The following is a 20,951-nucleotide window of genomic DNA, read 5'->3' as shown; positions in this document are numbered from 1 at the left end:
AATCATTACTTTCTTGACCAACATCTGCAGTGGAGCCAAAGCAGTGGTGATCCTGTATGTGGGTCAAACACATTCAAACTCACTGGCTGATCTTTTTTACCATTTAAGTTGGAAAAAACAACCACATCGTAAAAATGTAACTTAATGACTAAAACAAAACACCTGTAGAGTAAGTCTTCATTAAACGTGGGTGAGATTTATATCATAGTGAGGACAAATCTACCCTTTTTAAAGGTCCAAACCTGGACTAACTTCAACCAAAACCAAGACTTTAGTGGTCATGTGGAGTTCAAGTGCCCCAGAGAGTGTAGGAATTTTGACTTTTCATAGTTTGATCTTAAAATCTGTTTAAAAACTGAACTTTTAGGATGTTTTGTTTCTTAGATTTTGTCCAAATAATATTCCATGTAATTATGTTGCGACATCCTTAAGATTTCAGCTACTGTCTGGTGCCTGCCTGGACTTGACTTACCTGTAGATAGACTTTTTCAGGGGGTTTAGTTTGAGCATTTAGGGCACTGGAAACCTTACTGGGATTAGTTGTATAAAAAAGCTTCTGCTGAGTTCTTAGTGCGACCTGTCTGTTTGTGCCTTTTTTGATAGTCTTGATATCCAAGATTTTGATGTGCAGCTTTTGTTTAGTCAGGAATCTGTTGTAATCGTAGTATACGCTCTTTAAAAATGAATACAATCAAGTCTGTGGGTTTTGGGCGGGATGGAGGGTGGGTCTCCTTTCTTTTCTCTCAGTTAACATAAATTTTAAAGAGATTTGTTGCCACAGCTGTGATTTGAGACTGTATTGAAAAGATGAAGAAGCATATTTTTTTTGCATTACCCTTTTTCCTTGAGCTTTTTAACTTATTCTTACATTTTCTCAAAGCCTAAATATTGTACTGCTGCTTCAAAGCATTTGAGTTTTATCTGTCTTTATCATAAAACCATCTACACGTTTTTCACCTTAAAAGTTTTAAAGCTGTATCCTTTTTTTTTACGTCACTGCTTACTTTTTGAAAAAAAAAAATTCAATTCAGAGAATAACCATGAGCCTTCTTTGTACCTTGGTGTAGTGACAATAAAGGTTACTGTGATTCTGATTCTCTGAGTGCTATTTCCCATGCCAGATATCTTACAGCTGCTAATTAGAGCCCATCATTTGGTCTTTATTCTTCTCTTTTTTCTGCTGTAACCTGATCTCATTTGTCTTTTTATCACCACTCAGCAGAACCCTGTCAGTGATTAAACCAGAGCATTCAGTTTTTATCACGATGTTAGGTCTCCTCCTGCTGGCATCCAAGTGCACTACACACAAATCAACACAGGGAGAAGAGAGGTACCAAAATAGGTTTTATTTTACATAAGAACATTGTCAAAACTTCAAAACATCTTTCTTTTGCATATAAATTTTTTAAAACAAGGAGACAATGTTTGAATTTCACAGATTTTACAAAATATTGACAGAAAAAAAAATCATTGTTTTGAGTGATTCATGCCCCTCTGTTGCATCTTTATGTGAACCCACCACCGAAGCAAACGCAGAGTGCAGCCATTCAGAGGTCAAGTAAACAGCGACATCTTCCATAACTAGTATTATCCTCTGATAGTTCTGTCTTTCTCAGGTAGAGCCTACGATGAGGCCGCAGTCTACAGTCATACAAGCTCTAAAGAAGTCTCACAGTTAGGTTTCAGTGGAGCTTTTAAAAGTTTAACCATCAACATATCTGTAAGTTTATCATTTAAGGCTTGAATTCTCAATAGTGGAAGTATTTCAGTGTTTCTCGAAACAGAGCTGAACAAAATCAAAAGCGTTAACACAAAGATTCAAAACTAGCACCTACTTGCATCTTTTTTTAAGTTTTTAATCAACATTCAACTTTAAATATATCAGAGTTAGCTTCTCATGTCGGCACACAAAAACTGAACTTAAGTTCAACAACATTAAGTTTAATTAGGAGCCGTGTGGTGCTTGTGTTTCCTTTTACATCCTTAAAATGATCGTGTTTAGCAAAGATGAAAAACTCTACAGGCCATTAATTCTTGAAGTGTAAACATCGACAGTGGAAAGGAGCTTTTGCTTAGATTATTTCTACTTTGACGGACCAACCTCTTCACGATCCTGGACGCCTGCTGTAAACAGATGGTGCAATAAAAATGTCACCATGAGGGGACAAGTGCTCTGATTCTTTTTGAAGGTGGTGTTTTTTTTTAAGACAACTGGACTTTTATTTGAAACTGAATCACAGTCTCACTCAGAGAGAAAGCATCGTCCGCTTCCACAACTTGACTTTCACCCCGATGGATTTCACCGCACAGGATCTTTATACCAATATTTATTCTTGCACATTGTGGATTTTAACTATTCAAGACTATGTGCTCTGTCCAAGTATGAGCAGCTGTTTCACTAAAATAAAAGTCACTTTCCTGAGAATTTACATTTAACCTAAAAAAAAAAAAGCTGTATGAAAACAGAGTTGGCAGACATTCGCAGGCACTACTCATGGATCGAGCCACCACAAACGTACACATGCATGGCCCTGATAATCAAAATCAGATGGAAGAAGAAGAAGAAGAGTTCTCTGAAAGGAAGACAAACCAGGACTTCCTCCAGTGGCACAATAATTAAGCGCTCCCTTGTAAATCACTTTTTTTTCTCTTTTTTTTTTTTGAATCAACCTTAAAGAGGGATAAGAGATTTTATTTGAACAGCATCTCAAGTCTTTCAGTGGTGGCTAAACGCCTAATTAGCAAGCGCAAATTATCACCAAGCAAACAGATAACTTACAAGAAAACCACCAAACTGACACCACTGCATAATAACTATAGAAACTGAACAAACTGACAGCCCTGCAGCTGCAAAGACTTGAGTATCTGTAGATGAGGATCCGACTTAATGCAGGCTCTGGTGACAATCTCACAAAGTTAGGCCACTTATTTCAAGAGAGATATTTAAAAAAATCTTTCACAGCTAAGTCTTTACGTCTGGATGATTTCAGCCCACTGAAAGAAACACATGTAATGCTTAATCTGCCTTATATGACCTGTCATGACTTTATCATCCACAAGCAGCATGTTCAATAAAGGTGCAGCCAAACAGCCCTCATGTGACTCGCTTCAAGAGAGAAGAGCCAACCAGCGAATTAGTGTGAGAGAAGATGGCACGGAGACGACCTAACTACATCACACACCGGACAGAAACCATCACGCCTTTAATTAGTGTCACCTATCCAGATTCCAGTTCAAATAAACCAGAAAGTAATTCTCAAACATCAGGACAAATCACTCCTCTTGCATACAACAAACAAAATTAATGCAGCTCCAACAGCAAAGTTAAACACTGCACTGATTGCAAGCACGTGTAAAATTAGGGCGACTACTTGCTGTCGCCTTCCCAGGCATAAGCATGAATTATGCTTTGATTTTTAACTATGGCATCATTCCTAACACTCACTTCTGCTTGTCCATAAGCTTCCACACTCCTTCTGTGCCATTTGGATTTAAGACCGAAGTGTGTTCAGCACACTAGCTGCAAAGCCTTCCCACCCCGACATCTTCAGTTCAGTGCTCTCCACCTCTCAGACAAGACGAGTTCTCAGCAGGTTCTCCTGTCCCGTGCAGAGGCAGAGCCGAGGACTCACTGGCCCTTTGGTTTGTTTTTGAGAAAGTCTTGTTGCTCGTTGGGGAAGTTAGAGCGCGAAGTCTTGGGGGAGTTGTTTCCCTCCACAAACATGTTAGGAATTTCCTGGCCAAAGTAGATCTTACTGTTAGTTGCTATAGCCTGGTACTTCATGAGCTCCAGGTACTCCGGGGTTAACTTCAGCTGTGAGATAAAGGAGAGAGCCAGAAGATTAGATCCAGGCTGGGTTATATCATTTTCATGACAGGTATGACAATGGGAGGTGGATTTCAGCTTTGGAGAGTTTCCAAAACCAAGTGTCAAATTCAGCAATGTAGAAATGTATCATTAGAAGTGTGCACACATGTTGACTGAAAATGTTTTAAATTCTGCAAACCTGCAGTAACAGACAATATAGGTATGATTATAAGTGAACTTCTTGCCAATGGTGTCCCTTCTCAGCTTGTTTACATGTAACAGGAGGCAGAACAACTATGGTATAACGTAGTCATAAAATAATCTGTGAATATGCCGACTAACGCAAAGAGTGAGCAAAGCTTTAAAAAACAGAGAGCACATGTGTCCTTGATTTTGACAGAGAAGTTCTCTAACAGCTCCAAAGTGCTCTCTCACAGCTGAGCCATTTCAATAAACGCTGTGGTGGACACAGAGAGAGAGAGAAAGGCTGCAGAGGTTGTTCATCACACAACGACAGTCAAATACTGTCACTATGTCTTCACTCACCATTAGACCAGTCACTTCTGAGTCTGGTTCAACTCAGGGGATACTGATCAAATCAGTCATAACACTACACGTTCTTCAGTAAATAATCAGAGCAGTCCATTGTAGTTTCTGAAAAGTCACATGATCGTAGAGGTCTGCCTCTGCCCCACACACTGTGAATCCATCAGAGGCAGCACATGTGGGCTGCCTGTATATACTGTACATAAACACTATGACCATCTGCCTAATATTGTGTAGGCACATGTCTTGCCAGGTCAGGATTGATACAGCCCTGAAATAGATCTCTGAAGGAGTGCTGCGGTATTTGGCAACAGCAGCAGATCCTGCAAGTCCTGTACTTTGGGAGTCAGGGCCTCCGTGGATCAGACTTGGTTGTCCAGCACATCCTTCAGATGCTCAATTAGATTGGGATCTGGGGAATTTGGAGGCGAAGTCAACATCTTGAACCTGTCATGTTCCTCCAGGTCACCCTGTTCCATTGCTCTGTGGTCCTGTTCTGACGCTCACATGCCTGTTGTAGGCACTTGGACGGAGGCCAGCATGAACACCCCTGACTGGACACAGCCTGAGTACACACCATAAAGCCTCTGACAGGCAAGAGCCAGATTTTGGGGGCTCATGGTTTAGCCATCAGATGACCAGATGAGTGATGAAGGGTTTTGAGGCAAAGGTTCCCCTTTCTGTGCACTTGAGTGTCAACCAGCCAATCAGATTTTTAGCTGCTCTGAAATGCATTCATTTGTTCTTAGAGATCAGTGAAATGCTCTGCTTCGTGGCCAATAAGATCTGCATCTTTTGTTATTTATCAGGTTGTTTTTCCTGCTTCCTACAGCCGATGCCTGCAGAAACACTAGTGGGCAGTTATACTTGGACATATAACAGAAACAAGAATGCTTCATATGACAAAAATCTTGTCCCTTGCATACAGGCTCAAAAAACATATAGTGGAAAGCTTTAGTAGACGTACCTAACCCCATCAGGATTTTATAAGGGTATCAGATTGCATGATGTGTGTGTGTTAATGTATGAAACCATTCAAAAGCTGTGTTTCACCTCGTTTGCTTCTGCAATCTTGGCAGCAGTGTAATATTCTGCATCAGCTCGAGCCCTCTCCCTCGCCAAGAAGGCAGCGTCTAAAACAAAGAGACATTGTTGAATTAGATGGCCATGTGACAACACCACTTCATGCCAGGGACACACAAATCTACCTCACAGGTTAAAAAAAAAAACGAACAGCAGTGTGTGTGCTCACCCTCTATTTCAGAGATCTTCTTCTCTGTGTTCTTCTCCATCACCTTCTGCTGGAACTGGATCTCTGCAACCTGGGCGACTTTCTGAGCCTCTGTGGGAAGGACAAACATGTTGGCTTTAACAACTACACAGAGGATGAAGGTTAACAGTGAGGTTACACATGAGTGACTGAAAGAGGGAACAGCTCAAATTATAACAACAGTAGTTCAGATGCAAATGAAGCAGACTGATTTACAGTAAAACATCACATTTACCTATGATGGCCTTCTTCCTCTCAGTCTCTGCTTCCTTTTCCACCACCTTCTGAGTCTGAGCCGTGATCAACAGGCGGGTCTTCTCTGCTTCCCTGCACACACACAAACACACACAAAGGTTCTTCCAAATATTTCTCTTTCCGTGTGGTCTTACTTGAGCCGAGTGGATGTGTAACAGGAGAGGTATTTAAACACACACTGAGAATGGGATGGTAAGTATAAAATGTACAAACTCACATGAGTTCAAAGTTCCTCCTGATTGACTCGGGGATCTTTGGCTTGGTGACACGGACTGCCTTTTTTTTGGAAACAGAAAAAAAAGGGAATAAAGCATTTGACCCTTTGTTTACAAAAAAATCTGCCAGTATATTCAACAGGAAGTGGATGACCAGTAATCAGGCTGGTTCTATTTTTCATGAATCATGGTATTTAATGTTCATGTATCTCAGTTGAAGTTGTATTGCACACTTTTTACAGCGTAGTTAGAGTTAGATTTAGATAAGCTGTACATCACCAGGCCTCACAGTGGGTAATATGTGAGTTTATATGTAATTAATATATATGTAATTAATATAATATGTAATGAATATAATATGTAATGAATATAATATGCTATGAATATATATGTAATGTATGTGTATGCATTTTATGTGCTTTGGCAATAACATGTCTTTGTTCATGCCAATAAAGCAAACTGAATTGAATTGAATTGAGTCAGCTGCAGTGCAAGCATTAATGTCTGTTGAACTGCTGTGATGAAAAGCAGCTATTGCAGCAAGTACACGTTTTTCAGTGTGGATCAACTTACCAGAAATGTGTTGTAAAAATAGACACTACAACAAAATCTGTCCTTCAACTTCCTTCCTGCCATGGTGGCATCAGAGACTTTAAGAACATTTTCAAAATAAGTCACTGTTGTTTCAGCTCCACAAAGATCAATCTGGCCTAACCTAAGAAATCTCTTCTTAAAACACATTTTTACAGACTTGCTTTTATGTGACTTTATCTTTCTAACCGCTTTTACTTCTATCTTATTATTAATTTTTACCCAACTAATTAATTGTTTTAAATTGTATTTGATTATTTATTGTTTTAATTTATTTTTAATTGTTTTCACTTATTGTTTTAATGTTCCTAATTTATCCTGAACACTTTTTCTAATTTTCCTGATGTGATACAGCTGTGCTCATAAGTTTACATACCCTGGCAGAATTTATGATTTCTTGGGTAGTTTCTGTTGTTTTTGTGATATAAAAAGAGTAAACACAGTTGTTTGATACAAATTTTGCTTCACCCAACCACTAACCATGAGTAGAAAAAAAGTTTTTCTCTTATCATTCATATTCTCTGAAAAATGGCCAAAAGAATCCCAAATTCTGCAAGGGTATGTAAACTTATGAGCACAACTGTATGCCATCCTCTTATTCTGAAAACCTCTTTTATTGTCCTTTTAATGCTTTTACTTACTTATCCATTTTTATTTATTTATTTTTATTTTATTTATTTATCCTTGAAAAACATCTCAACAATGATGTACTGGTCTATAGTCCCACCACTGTATTCTGTTTAATTGAAGTGTATTCCTTTGAACCTCTTGCGTTGCATTTTGTTTTGCATTGTTAAAGTTCCTCCTCCCTGTCGTTCGAAATGTTTGATATGTTATTTGAACCTTTGTTTGTCAAAGCACTTTGTAAACATTTGTTTTTAACAGTGCTATATAAATAAAGTTATTATTATTATTATTATAGCCTTTAAATTAAAAATGTTTGAATATGCACGTCAGCTATGGGGCAGACTACAGCGTCTGCTGTAAGCAGGGGGTTTGCTGTTTCACAACTTCTTTAATCTCATTCTAAGATGAATGATAAACAACTCTCTTAAATACCACAGTCATATAAACACAAGCAAATATTCCATCACTAATGAAATATGTTCTTTAGTAATCTGTGAGTCCCTGATGAATAACAATTAATCATCATCTGTGGGAAACGCTTCCCCACTGAGCAGAACCACAGCTCCAGCTTCATTCTTTAGAAGCCTTTCACACACATCTCTTTGTATTTCTTCAGACTGGAGTCAGTCAGATTCTTAAAACCATCATTGTAACTTGAATACTGGTCTGCCTACCTACTTTACCCCTGCACTGCATCTTTTGTGTGTATTTGTTTAACCACCTGTATTGTGAGTCCAGGCGCCATACAATTTAGATCCTTCTGTAAAGCAGTCTTCAGGTTCTCATCGATAATGTCTGCGAGACGAAAAGAAACAGAAGCTGTGTGAATAAACAACAAGATGTGGATCTCATTTCAGGAATTTGGGGTATGAACACACAGCACAAACTTCCCACTATGTATTGTTTCAGACTTAATCTACTCACCAAATAACTCAATGTAGACCTCCTGCAGAGTGTGCACGCTGCAGAACTGGTTTAGTTCATGGTGGATCTTGTTGAAAATTAGAGTTTTGTCATAATCAGCTGTGTAGTTCCTCACAATGTCCACGACTGCAAATCAATCAACAATAGAGAGTCATTGTTGTGTTGCCAAGCAGCTGGCGAGGTTAAAGCATCCTCAAAAATAAGGAAGTAATGGACATTTGAACATTTTGTACCTGCTAATGGTACCAGCATGTTCACAACTTCTATTCTGTCAAAGTAGATCATCACACCACCGCTGCAAAGAGAATAAAGACTCTGTTAAATACACACTCATTTACATGAGAGGATACATTTCTTTACAGCTTCATTATTCAGCTCAGTCTGACCTCGTTCCACAAGGCACATTCTTGATCTCATCAGTTTGGAGCGTAGTCTGGAACAGAAAAATTCAAAATGTGATCAAAGCTGTTATCATGAAGTCCTCTCATAAACACAGAAACAGACTTATAATGTGAGATGAAAAAACACTGCATAGCTCATTGAGTGAGAGGCTCCTTCACCCGCGGTGTCTCACGGAGAGATACCTCAGGTCTTTTATTCCTGCAGTGGTCAGACTTTATAACCAGCGACAAACACTCTGACCAAAGAACACGAGGGCAAGCTCCCCTGTTAAATGGCTGCAACCTCTAACATCCACATTTTTTATTAACTTATGTAGATATATTGTAAATTGTATTATATTTGATGCTTATTTCTGTGCACATCTTTATGGGATACATTTATTTACTTTTAATTACTTAGAAGGTAATATTTACTATTTGTATGCTTGCTATTATTGTTTGCAATATCCACTTTGCTGCTTTAACCCTGTAAATTTCCCCGTTGTGGGACGAATAAAGGATTATCTTATCTTCTGATTCTTTGATACAGCTTCAGGTTCAGGTTACTTTATTTGTACCCGTAGGTAAACTTGTTTTGCAGCCAGTGAGATGTTAGGTCGATACAAAATTACAAGATAGACTTCAGACAGAACAATCTACTTAATGTGCAAAACATACAAAAAATATCCTAAAAACTAATGTAACACTAAAAATGGTAAAATGAATAGACATGATAAAATGCATTTAAAAAGCATATCAGAAAACAGTCAACCAATCAAAACAATGGAATCACATGAATAAATAAGACAATCTGGGCTCAAGTCATAAGATTGGAGGCTGACTGTGTGGGAAAATAAAAGCTATTGCTTGTTCAGCTCAGTAACAGCAGCAGGAACAAAGCTTTTCTTGTGACGCTGTGTCCTGCACCTTGGGACTAAAAACCTTACTTTAGAATATATTATAATAATATATACAAAAACAAATACTAACGTCACATATAGGCTTAAAGTTAAAAAGTAATGGCACAAGCACTCTGACCTTCGAGCTCAAACAGTGAGATGAAGCTGAAGCTCAGAAATCAGTAATAACTGAACCCTGAGTGAGACTTTTACATTAAAATTAATATTTTGTATTGATGTTAAAATATTTTGGAACTTGAGGGGTTCATTGTTGATGTTATTTTCTTTCTTCAACAGTTGTTAGTAAAGTTGGTCAAAGTTTTCTTAGCTCAAAAAAGTTGAAATGTTGACGTGTCAGTAACAAAAAGAAAAGTCTGTTCCAGCTGAGACATTCTTCTTGTCAACAATTATTAATTGCTAAATATAATGAGACATTTTTTAAATAATTTACATAAACAAATAACATAGGCTGTTCTAAACATACATCCAAACATTTTATCTCAAGCACATCAGCCGTGTATAACCTTGGTTTAAAATAAAGCCCCTGCAGTTATGGTTGGATGGCAACTGTTTGCATGCTGCAGCTGATTTATTTATAGAAGATCCGATTCTGTTTTTCATGTGCGGCGCCTTCAGCATGCCTCTGCTAAACAGCCTGACAGGACTGTTTACCTGCACTGATCTGAAGGTGGTGATGAAAGGCAGCATAATGTGATATCCAGGACCGTTTGGAGTGGTCAGCAGCGCTCCACCCCTGAAACAGATTTTAAAACATGTATTTGGTCTGAGGTCTCAATTTAAGACTTTTCACTGATTACATTACAAGTAAAGGACCAAAGAAACAAACAGAGGGGTCTTTCTGTAGGACTAACAGTGATTCACGAGGAGGCAAGTGTAAGCATATGAACATCAGTATACACAGTAATAATTTCATACCCAGGATATATTTATTCATGCCTTCGTAACAGGCGGTTTAGAATTAAAGTATGCTGTTAGGCAGAGATTTGTAAGGTCAAGTGATGGTGTGCTACCTGTAGTAAACAGCAAGGTGTCCTTCTTCTATCTTGTGAATAGAGGAGTGTAACATGATGGCCATCACTCCTGCTATTGCAGCAAACACTGCGCCTACATGTGGCATCGTCATCTTCACGGGCACTTACCTACGGACAGAAAGAGAGAGAGAGAGTATTATAATAATATATTTATACATTATATGCAACATCAAGTCTTAGGTCAGACCTTCACACTGTAATGATTGTATTTATGTAGTAAAATTGACTGAAATAGATGCATCCAGCAGCAGGGATTGAAAGTTTGCTTTTGTTTTAAGTGTACCAGAGGTGTTGATTAAACTTTATTGGTAAGGAAGCTTTATTCTGGTGCTTTTAAACTGTATTACATAATTCCCAGTTTAGCCAAGGTACTACCCAGAGCTTAAGTTAAGAATTTCCAATACATTTTTAAATACAACTTAAAATGAAATATATAATATTAATAGTAATTGTATTTATAGAGCACTTTCCCAAAACCAAGTTATAAAGTGTTTTACATGGGCAGCAAAATAAAACAAGCAGTTAAAATCATACAAGGCAAGATAAAAAATGTAAACATATTTTAAAATGCATTAAAATCTAAAGAAATGCAATTATCTTAAAATATATTTCTCAAAACGGCTAAACTCAAATAAAAGAAATAAAATTCAGATACAATCAGGAAAAGCTCTACAGTAAAAGTATGTTTTAAGAAGAGATTACTGACTCCCCAGACCTGATATACATTAAAGGTAACACCAGATAGATTATGGAAACAATAAAATGCAAAATCTGAAAGAAATGTGCATCATTTGAAAGACCTGTGTGGCCTGTATCTTAACAGCATTATTAAGAATGATTATTTATTGACCATCTCTTTATAGTACACAGCTCTGTACAACATAAGGAGCTAAAATAGAAGCAGCTGAGTTTCATCAGCATGAATGATACTAGCTACAAGCTTTCCTGACTTATTACAGTCAAAGTGATGAATTATATGGACATAAGAGTTGATAACAGAGCTTTTCATCAGCATTGCCAAGTTTGGGAAATCCCTTGCAGTTCCCCTTGAAGCTCTCCCCCCAGGTATTAGAAATATTTGTTGACTGAGGATAGTGCTGAGGCATTGGAAATCAAAACAGAAGATCTGTTTTAACGAATGGAGAGATGAAGTGGCCAGGATAGCTTCTTTTGAGCAGCGTATCTACAGAATGAATAATAACACTGAAGTATTCAGGTCTATATGGGGTCCCTATCTGGAAATGATTGGAGAAGGTGACTTTGTAGGTATTTGATGTGCAACTAACCTGTCCTCTATCTCCAATGAACGTCATGTTTGAGTATGAAAAGTAATATCGTGACATGAAATGTTATACATGTTAACCTCTAAACATCGCCAAGAGGTTTTTCTGTTTATTTACACTCTTTATTTATTTACCTTGTTTTCTTATGTTTATCTTCTTTTTTGTTTGTACAGTTTATTATTATTATTATTATTTCTTTATTTAATATCTTTTTTTGTTTGTATTTTTCTCTGTGTTGGTTTTGTATAACATACACTACCAGTCAAAAGTTTGGACACCTTCTCATTCAATGTTTTTGTATTTCTAATACTTATTTTCAACATTGTAGATTAATACTGAAGACATCAAAACTATGAAATAATCTGGTTTTGCCATAATCTGGATTACAACAGTATTCAAATAGGGCTATCCATTGTGTACTAACCCTACCTCCAAACAACACAACTGATGGTCTCAAACACATTAAGAAGGCAAGTCATTCTACAAGTGAACTCTTGACTTAATTAGAAACCATTCCAGGAGACCACTTCATGAAGCGGACTGAGAGAATACCAAGAGTGTGCAAAGCTGTCATGAAGGAAAAAGGGGGCTACTTTACAGAATCTAAAATATAAAACATATTCTGCTTTGTTTAACACTTTTTGTTAATTAAATAATTCCATATATGTTCTTTCATAGTTTTAATGTCTTCAGTATTAATCTACAGTGTTTCAAATAATTAAAATAAATACAAACCCTTGAATGAGAAGGTGTTTCCACACTTTTGACTGGTAGTGTATATATAATTTGTTAACTTGTGGTGAACAAAGAAATACTGCAGAAAAAATGCAATAAAAAGTTGAATGACAAAGAAATATTTGTTGACATTATTTCTTTTTCACAGTTGATGAAGACTTAATATGCAACCAAACTTGGAAAAATTTGATAACTTGACAGTACACTCCATAAGACTGATGATAAAGTGATGATAAGGAACTCCTTATACTGTGGCATCACTCAATCCTCATTATCCGGCCTTCAAATAGTTAAAAATGCAGCAGCCAGGATCCTGACGAGGTCAAAAAAGAGAGACCACATAACACCAATTCTGGCCTCCCTACACTGGCTTCTGGTCAGCTACAGAATTAATTTCAGATCATCACACCAAAACTTCCTGTGTGTCCGAACACCAAGGACAAAGAGATATGGGGACAGGGCCTTCTCCATCTGTGCCCCAAAATTGTGGAATTCTCTTCCTCCCAACATCCGGTTCTCCCCTTCTGTTGAAACTTTTAAAAGTCGTCTCAAAACGCACTTTTATTCCGCTTTTGACTGCCCCTCACCACACTGGCTCAGATACTCACTGCACTGTTAATTGTATTTCTTGTCATTACTGTTGTTATTATTACTGTTAACTTCTTTTTTAATTATAATGCTCTCTTACCACTCTTCTTCCCCTCTCTCTTCCTCTGTTTGTGTGTTTTTTTTTATTTCATTTTCTCTTTGTTTTCCTCATTTTCTGTTGGATCAACTGTGTTGTGTTTAAAGAGCAAAATAAATAAAGTTTATTTGATCAGTATAATATATCCAGACTTCAATACAGGTGCACACACGCAGGTTAAACATTATGCATTGAACGCAACACGTAGTCATTCATTGTACTTCCCTTTAACATGTAGCTCTTCTACCACACAGTATGTAATGTTAATGATGTTGAATCTATGATTTAATGCTCACTACGTAGACTTGAATACATTGACAGAGAAGTAGTAACACCAACGTTAAACAGCTAACGCTAACATGCACGGTTAGCTTACAGGATGACAGCTAGCTAGTAGTTCCTCTTTCAGTGCATGGAGCAGCATGTCGCAAACAAGAGTACATTTCCTTCACTTTGACCATAAAACAAGACGCCCTGAATAAATACATGTAAGGAGTATCTAAAGCTGACACCCTAATTCCTCGGGTTAGCCCAGCTAGCTGTCTCCGTCAGTTTCTTGAAGCTACATGCTAATATTAGCTTTCCAGGCTGCTAGCTTGTCTGAAGCGAATGAGCTAACTCACCTGATTACTGATGGAATTATTAATATGCAGAGGAGAGAATTAATAGCTTGTTATGATAAATTAAATTACCACAATATCGAACCGTCCTCCCCTGATGTTCTTCTTATCATTCAGAGTCCCATCCCCCTCACCCCGCCTCCTCCAGGTTTCACTCCTGCTTTTACTAGTTACAGATGCTGCGTTCAGGGACAGTCGGAAATATAAGATCAGATAAGATAAGATCATAGATATACTTTATTTGTCCCCCGTTGGGGGAAATTCTTTTGTTTACAGAAGCTTACAACATGGGACAGGGAAATACAACAATGTACTAACATAGTCAAAAAATATAATAACAATAATAATAGCAATGAGAAGGGTAAAATATAATATAATAAAATAAAATAAAATATAATATAATATAATATAATATAATATAATATAATATAATATAATATAATATAATAAAATAAAATAAAATATGGCAACTACTACAGATATATACACACTATGTACACTTCTATCTGATACATAGATATGGTAAGTTATTGCATGATTTTAAAAAAGCACCAGGTTATTTAAAAACAAGCATACACAGTATGAAAAAAAGTGCGATTCAGATGGATACAGTAGTTATTTTTGAATGTGCCAAGTCACATAGTAACTTCCATGTAGTGGAATGAAAGATGAGAACAGATGATTAATTACAAGATAAGATAAGACAAGAGAGTCCTTTACTCGTCCCACAAAGGGGAAATTCAAGTGTCACAGTGACAGAGTAGACAGTGCAAAATAAATATATAAAGCAAACAAGAGCATATAAAGTAACAATTATTAAAAAGTTGTTAGCAATTAAAATTAAAATTAAAGAGGTAAAACATAAGCATATCTTAGATAGATAGATAGATAGATAGATAGATAGATAGATAGATAGATAGATAGATAGATAGAAAGATAGAAAGATAGATAGATAGATAGATAGATAGATAGATAGATAGATAGAAACTGTATTAATCCTTTAGGAGGGTTACCTCAGGAAATTCAGATTCCAGCAGCCAGGTAACACCAAAGGACAGAAAAAAACAGCATGCAGATATAAAAGATAAAAAATCACAGGTTATATACAGTACAGTTCACAGTAGCAGCAATATACAAGTCTAAAAAGGAATACCGGTGCAGGTTTATATTAAAATGGCAGCAGCAATAATAAATAGATAGATAATTAACTATAAATAATGAGTAGTGCAAGCTTGTTTGAATTGTGTTGTGGTCAGTTCAGTTAAGGCTTATTTCTCCCCCCCATCATGTCCTCCTCCCGCCAAGTGAGGAGTTATACAGTACAGTTTAATTGCACGAGGGACAAAGGAGTTCTTGAGTCTATTTGTGCTGCATCTGGGGAGGAGCATTCTGTCACTGCACAAGCTTCTCTGGTTGCTGATGACAGTGTGCAGAGGGTGGCTGGTGTTATCCATGATGGCCAGCAGTTTGTTAATGGATCTCTTCTCTGCCACTGTCACCAAGCAGTCCAGCTTCATGCCGACCATAGAGCCGGCCAGTCTGGAAGAGTCCCTCTTTGATGTGCTGCCCCCCCAGCACACCACAGAGTAAAAAACAACACTGGCGACCACAGACTGGTAGAACATCCACAGGAGATCTTACACACACATACAGTTGTGCTCATAAGTATACATACCCCGGCAGAATGTATGATTTCTTGGGTAATTTCTGTTGTCATTATGATATAAAAAGAGTAAACACAGTTTTTTGATAATAATTTGCTTCACCCAACCACTAACCATGAGTGGAAAAAAAGTTTTTCTCTTATCTTTCATATTCTCTGAAAAATGGGCAAAAAAAAATCACAAATTCTGCCAGGGTATGTAAACTTTTGAGCAAAACTTTATATATATACATATATTATTGGTTATAGAGTCTGACCACTGCAGGAAGAAAAGACCTGTTATGAGTTATGTTACCTGTTAAGCTGTTATGAGTTATCAGGGGCGTTGCCAGGAATTCTTGCCCCCCCTGAAAAGATCTCTCAGTGGGCCCCATCACCACAGGCAACCCTACAAAATATAACATTGCTGCTATAATACTGGTTTATTTGCATTGGTTTAATGATTGATAGTCACTGTCGGATGCAAATGTGAACAGCACTGTGAAATGTTGTCCTGTTTTGTGTGCTTGTGTCTTCCTTAACATTTCCTTATTGCTGCTTCCTGATTGTCTTGCTCCATTTATTTTATATCCAGGGCCACTTTCTCAAAGACGGTCATATCATGTCCTTATGTAGCTTTTAGTCAAGTCCAAGCCCCGCACCTTGGGGGACAGAGCCTTTGCCATTGCTGCCCCCACTCTCTGGAACTCTCTCCCTCCACACATCTGCAACTCTGACTCTCTCCTCTCATTTAAAAACCAACTCAAGACTTACCTGTTCCAAAAAGCATACAACACATGACCTCTCCCCCTGCCCCAGCTCTGTCCCTGTTTTGTTTTATTTACACGTTTTATTTTTTAGTTTCACCTTATATAGGGCAACTTTGAGTACTTAGAAAAGCGCTATATAAATTCTATGAATTATTATTTTATTAGTATTATTTTAATCTTATGGTGCTATTCGTACTTTTCCTTTTTTGTTGTTGTTTGTGTTTTGGTGTCTCCTCTCCCTTCTTATTTTGATTTTATTTTACTTTATCTAATTTTTGTTTTGTTTAATCTTGATCTTTTTAGGGAGCCTTTTTAACATTTGGCAAGGGACTACAGACATAAACTAGCCTTTTGGCTGATTCTGGCATGTTTACAGAAGTGATAAATAATATGCATGGTCCTTTTAAATAAAAAAATTAAAAAATTAAAAATTAAACAAAAATCTATGCTTAAAACTATTCTGGTTAACTGACTCAAATCTAAGCTACATATCAATATAAAAAAAAAATCTCCAAATGTAACTGCACGACATTGACCTTCAGACTGTCCACTTCTGTAAACAAGATTATCTGAAGCCAAGTGACTTGTTGATTAACAAAAAGGGGGCATTATTTGGTATAATCTTACCTCATGAAGTAAAATAAATCTACAAACCTACAGTTTACTTTCAATCAGATTCAGCCACACTTGATGCTATGAAAATATTACAATTCCCCACTTTAGGCATGAGAAGCGCATCTCACAGAGCTGATCAATCTAGTCGACAGGAAGAGACTCCCATTTTTTCCAGAAAGGAGTTATGAATGTTTGTTTATTTATTCAGACAATTTTAGTTATCTTATTGCAGTTATAACAAAACAGAAGAAAAGCGTAGCAGAAAACACATTTTATTTCAGGCGCATTAAGGGCCCCCCTCCCCACTTGGGCCCAAGGTAGTCAGTCACACTTTTCCCCCACTACGAAGCCCCTGTGAGTTATATACAATTTAGAAGCATATTCAGGAAAAAAAATTATATAAAACTTTCACTCTGTCTAGATTCAGTCATGAGAAGGGGGGTCAGTGGTTATTGATAGATATATAGTATATACTATAATACATTATGATCCTATATTTTTATATTGGCGTACCTCTACTCATCAAGATGGGCAAAAATAATAACACTAAATATTTTTTATTTGATCAGGTCTACACATCGGTCTGACTGGAAAGTCAACAGACCACAACTATTTACATACACAGTGAGCATTTATGTGTGACTTATAAAACATGCAGGAAGTCAGACAGGAGCTGCCTGATCATATGAAGAGCCATGTGCAGAAGGACAGTGAAGTGCAGCCCGGACCAAGTCTGTAGTTTTCGAAACACATCAGGTGGGTTATTTTTTTTTGGTAGGAATTTGTGTTTTATTTTCAATTAATTCACTGCATGAATGTTTGACATATGACTTTGAATTATGCATACCATGCAGTGATACATAATCTTCCAGAGCTTTATATTTTAGTTCAACAGTTTGTAAGGAGATTATGATTTCTGCTTCTGCAACCTCCTCCACTTTGAGGTGCATGGGCGACCTCTTGTGGAAAGGTTGTGATTTGCAGCAGTTTGCTGTAAAGGGCCCCTGTACTGAGAAAGCAAGTAGAGTATCAACATGAAAGCTAGGCTATAATCTATTGTAGATGAGGCTCTTTGAACCACATAATTTAATAAAAGATGTCCGACCCAAACACTAATGTCAGTGCACATTTACATTTACATACATAGATATTATAGTATATATTATAATACATTATGATCCTTAATTTTTATATTGGCGTACCTCTACTCATCAAGATGGGCAGAAATAATAATACTAAATATTTTTTATTTGATCAGGTCTACACATCAATTTGACTGCCCCTTCTATTTAACATATCAAGTAATACTACTACTACTTAATAAATAATAATAATAATAATAATAATAATAATAATAATAATACAGTTTATTTAAATACCACTTGTCAAAACAGATGTTACAAAGGGCTTTACATCATAAGAACCCAACAATAATAAACAAAGCATGACAGGGAGACATATTGAACTGACAAGACAATATAAGAGGGACCTAAAGTTACAGCTGAGTAAAACAGTAAAAGTGCACCTGCTAAAAACAATAAAACAATAAGAAATCAGTAAAACAAATAAAACAAATTAAAAAAAAGTGAATTAAAGAAAAACATTAATAAAAGTCAAATACTGAACTGATCAATATAACATAACTGAAGACTATTATATATATTTTTTTTCAATGTAGTTTGTTTAACATAATTGTAATTCATTTAGTTATTTTGCCCAATTTAATTGGAGTGATAAGCTACCATTTTCAGAGCACTATTGCCATAGTATCAGCAGCATCTCCACGGTCAGAACGTTCTTACATCCGGGTACTAACGCAGGGCCGTGGTGTTAATAAACGTATGGCTTGAGCTACTCATTTCTATTGTGGTGTTAAATATTCAATTCCTCGTTATGGACTCTATATACTTAAAATGATTTATCCACAAACATAAAGTACAAGAAACGTCGAGATAAAACCAGAAATTAGTCGCATGAACACCGTAGCCTCATATTTCCCATGATGCTTAGCGGCCAAAATGTAATCAAGCTGTGTTTCCATTGGACGCCCCCGACCAATCAAAGTTTACAGAGAAGACACTTCCTCCTTTACTCCTCCTCAGCCTTTTCTTTTTCATTTACACATTGTTATATAACGACTTCAACTTCAGAAAGTCTCCCCACTCCACCGTCATCTCTAACGGTAGTCAGTACTCTGCAGGTGTGGTCCAAAGACAAGTGCACTTATTTTTTCTTTTTATATTTGCATTTATTTAACTTAACTCGTGTTATGTCATCTGTGTCTTTGCAGCTTTTCAGATTTACTTTGACAACAAGTTGCAAACATGGCTGGAAAAGTTGTGCTTCACTACTTCAATGGGAGAGGAAAAATGGAGTCAATCCGCTGGCTCCTGACAGTTGCAGAGGTTGATGTAAGTTAAAGAGGATGTTGATAAAAAATGTTAAAAAACTTGTATCTGTTCTTTTTGTGTGTGTGTGTGGGGGGGCATTTAACCCTTTGAATGTTTCTTAAACCTCCTTTTAAATCTCACTTTCACAGTTTGTTGAGGTGTATCTGACAAAACGTGAGCAGTATCTAGAACTCTTGAGTGGTAAGTTGGGTTTAAATGGTTTTTAAAAGCTGAAATCTTAAAGTGTATTATTTGGCCTGTGTCCAAGTCACATGCTTGTTTGTTAGTTTGGTCGTATATTTTATTGCTGTTAACTTCCACCTACATGTGATGCAACCTGGAAGAGGATTTCTCAAGAATTATAATTGTGTTGTAGTTGACTCTGTAAATTAGTATTATTCTGCCTGGGAGTGTCCATCTTTCTGAATGACTTGCATATTATGTTTCCAGATGGGTCTCTCATGTTTCAGCAAGTTCCCATGGTGGAAATTGATGGCATGAAGCTTATCCAGACAAAGGCCATCCTGAATTACATTGCAGAGAAATACAATCTTCATGGAAAAGATATCAAAGACCGCGTCAAGTATGAAGTTTTTCTTTTCTAGACGTCATAATGACAGAGGAATCATTGTGTGATTTTATTAGGTGGATCTGTAAGTTCATTGTACTGGTTCCCCTCAGGATCAACATGTACTCAGAGGGACTGATGGATCTGATGGAAATGATCATGACCTTGCCCTTCAGTCAAGACTCCAAAGAAAAACTGGAAACCATTGAAACTAAAGCAAAAGAGCGCTACCTTCCTGTGTTTGAAAAGGTACCACTATTCTTCTCTGCCCATATGGCACAAATAATGTTTGTCAAAGATGACAAGAAGGAGATCCCATGATTAAGACAACTGAATAAGATTGTCTGTGTACTTCTAAGGCAATGACTGAGGCCGTTTACCTGGTGGGAGGTAAGCTCAGCATGGCAGATGTGCTGCTTCTTGAATGCACCCTGATGTTGGAGGAGAAGTTTACTGGGATCCTTGGCGATTTCCGCAACGTCAAGGTAAATGTGTTCCCATCAAATCCAAGTGTATTGTTAGCAATCACAGCAGGTTACACAAATACACTCCTGAACAACCTGTTTCTACACTTCCCTCCAGTCTTTCCAGGGCAGGATGACAGAGATTCCCGCCATCAGAGAGTTCCTGAAACCAGGCAGCAAGAGGAAGCCGCAGCCAGATGAACGCTTACTAAAAGAGGTTGTGGAGGTGTTGCACATCAAACTGCCAATCCCATAACTTAGATAAAAGATCTGGAACATTCCTCTTACAGATATTATAAAGCAATAATAATCAAGAATAGCCTTTTCTACTAATGAAATTCCACTCTAAGTTGAGAAGAATACTGCACTTTACATCACAAAAGAACAAGTTCAGCTTGAATGAAAGCAATCATCATTTCTAACAACCTAATATTGCGTACTAATAATAATATTCTACTGAATAAAATTACAACTTTTGATGAAAAACTGAGAAACTGTTGTGTCACTCTGTGTTGGTCAAACATTACACCTTTTACATGAAAATAAGCTTAAATTTAAGACTCGTGATTGTTCACTAAGTTTTGATTCTTAAAATTGCACAGGCCAGTGGTT

The 20,951-nt window shown here is 37.0% G+C and overlaps 2 protein-coding genes across 3 annotated transcripts; one reads left to right on the top strand and one right to left on the bottom strand.

The window, feature by feature from the left end:
* Positions 1-1,326: 1,326 nt before the first annotated feature.
* On the bottom strand, positions 1,327-14,072 carry erlin1 (ER lipid raft associated 1). Of its 2 annotated transcripts, none has more exons than XM_034681637.1 (12): positions 13,963-14,072; positions 10,547-10,675; positions 10,188-10,269; positions 8,623-8,669; positions 8,470-8,531; positions 8,237-8,362; positions 8,034-8,107; positions 6,097-6,155; positions 5,860-5,951; positions 5,607-5,696; positions 5,408-5,487; positions 1,327-3,814 (listed from the first exon to the last, which is right to left on the bottom strand). In XM_034681637.1, the coding sequence occupies exons 2-12, from the start codon at positions 10,657-10,659 to the stop codon at positions 3,629-3,631; spliced, it is 1,011 nt and encodes a 336-aa protein (XP_034537528.1). In that variant the 5' UTR covers positions 10,660-10,675; positions 13,963-14,072; the 3' UTR covers positions 1,327-3,628. The 2 variants fall into 2 exon arrangements, with proteins under 2 accessions (XP_034537528.1, XP_034537529.1); XM_034681638.1 differs by having other exon boundaries at positions 13,894-13,984.
* Positions 14,073-18,985: 4,913 nt separating this feature from the next.
* Positions 18,986-20,833, top strand: LOC117812104 (glutathione S-transferase-like). Its single transcript, XM_034682707.1, has 7 exons — positions 18,986-19,117; positions 19,208-19,328; positions 19,457-19,508; positions 19,758-19,890; positions 19,989-20,124; positions 20,235-20,360; positions 20,458-20,833. Exons 2-7 carry the CDS (start codon positions 19,242-19,244, stop codon positions 20,593-20,595), a joined length of 672 nt encoding a protein of 223 aa, XP_034538598.1. The 5' UTR covers positions 18,986-19,117; positions 19,208-19,241; the 3' UTR covers positions 20,596-20,833.
* Positions 20,834-20,951: the final 118 nt, after the last annotated feature.

The sequence above is a fragment of the Notolabrus celidotus genome, chromosome 4 (genome assembly GCF_009762535.1).
Source record: "Notolabrus celidotus isolate fNotCel1 chromosome 4, fNotCel1.pri, whole genome shotgun sequence".
NCBI lineage: Eukaryota > Metazoa > Chordata > Actinopteri > Labriformes > Labridae > Notolabrus > Notolabrus celidotus.
The sequence above is the reverse complement of the archived record's forward strand: the minus strand, read 5'-3'. Positions and strand labels throughout refer to the sequence as shown.

What these genes read in the sequence shown, in the direction of transcription:
- LOC117812104 (XM_034682707.1), top strand. Translation starts at nt 19,242, where the DNA reads ATGGCTGGAAAAGTTGTGCTTCACTACTTCAATGGGAGAGGAAAAATG. An exon ending in GTATCTAGAACTCTTGAGTG is followed by an intron (nt 19,509 to 19,757) that starts GTAAGTTGGGTT and finishes TTATGTTTCCAG; the next exon opens with ATGGGTCTCTCATGTTTCAG. An exon ending in ACCTTCCTGTGTTTGAAAAG is followed by an intron (nt 20,125 to 20,234) that starts GTACCACTATTC and finishes TGTACTTCTAAG; the next exon opens with GCAATGACTGAGGCCGTTTA.
- erlin1 (XM_034681637.1), bottom strand. Translation starts at nt 10,659, where the DNA reads ATGACGATGCCACATGTAGGCGCAGTGTTTGCTGCAATAGCAGGAGTG. An exon ending in CCACCTTCAGATCAGTGCAG is followed by an intron (nt 8,670 to 10,187) that starts GTAAACAGTCCT and finishes TTTCTGTTCCAG; the next exon opens with ACTACGCTCCAAACTGATGA. An exon ending in AGGAGGAACTTTGAACTCAT is followed by an intron (nt 5,952 to 6,096) that starts GTGAGTTTGTAC and finishes GTGTGTGTGCAG; the next exon opens with GGAAGCAGAGAAGACCCGCC.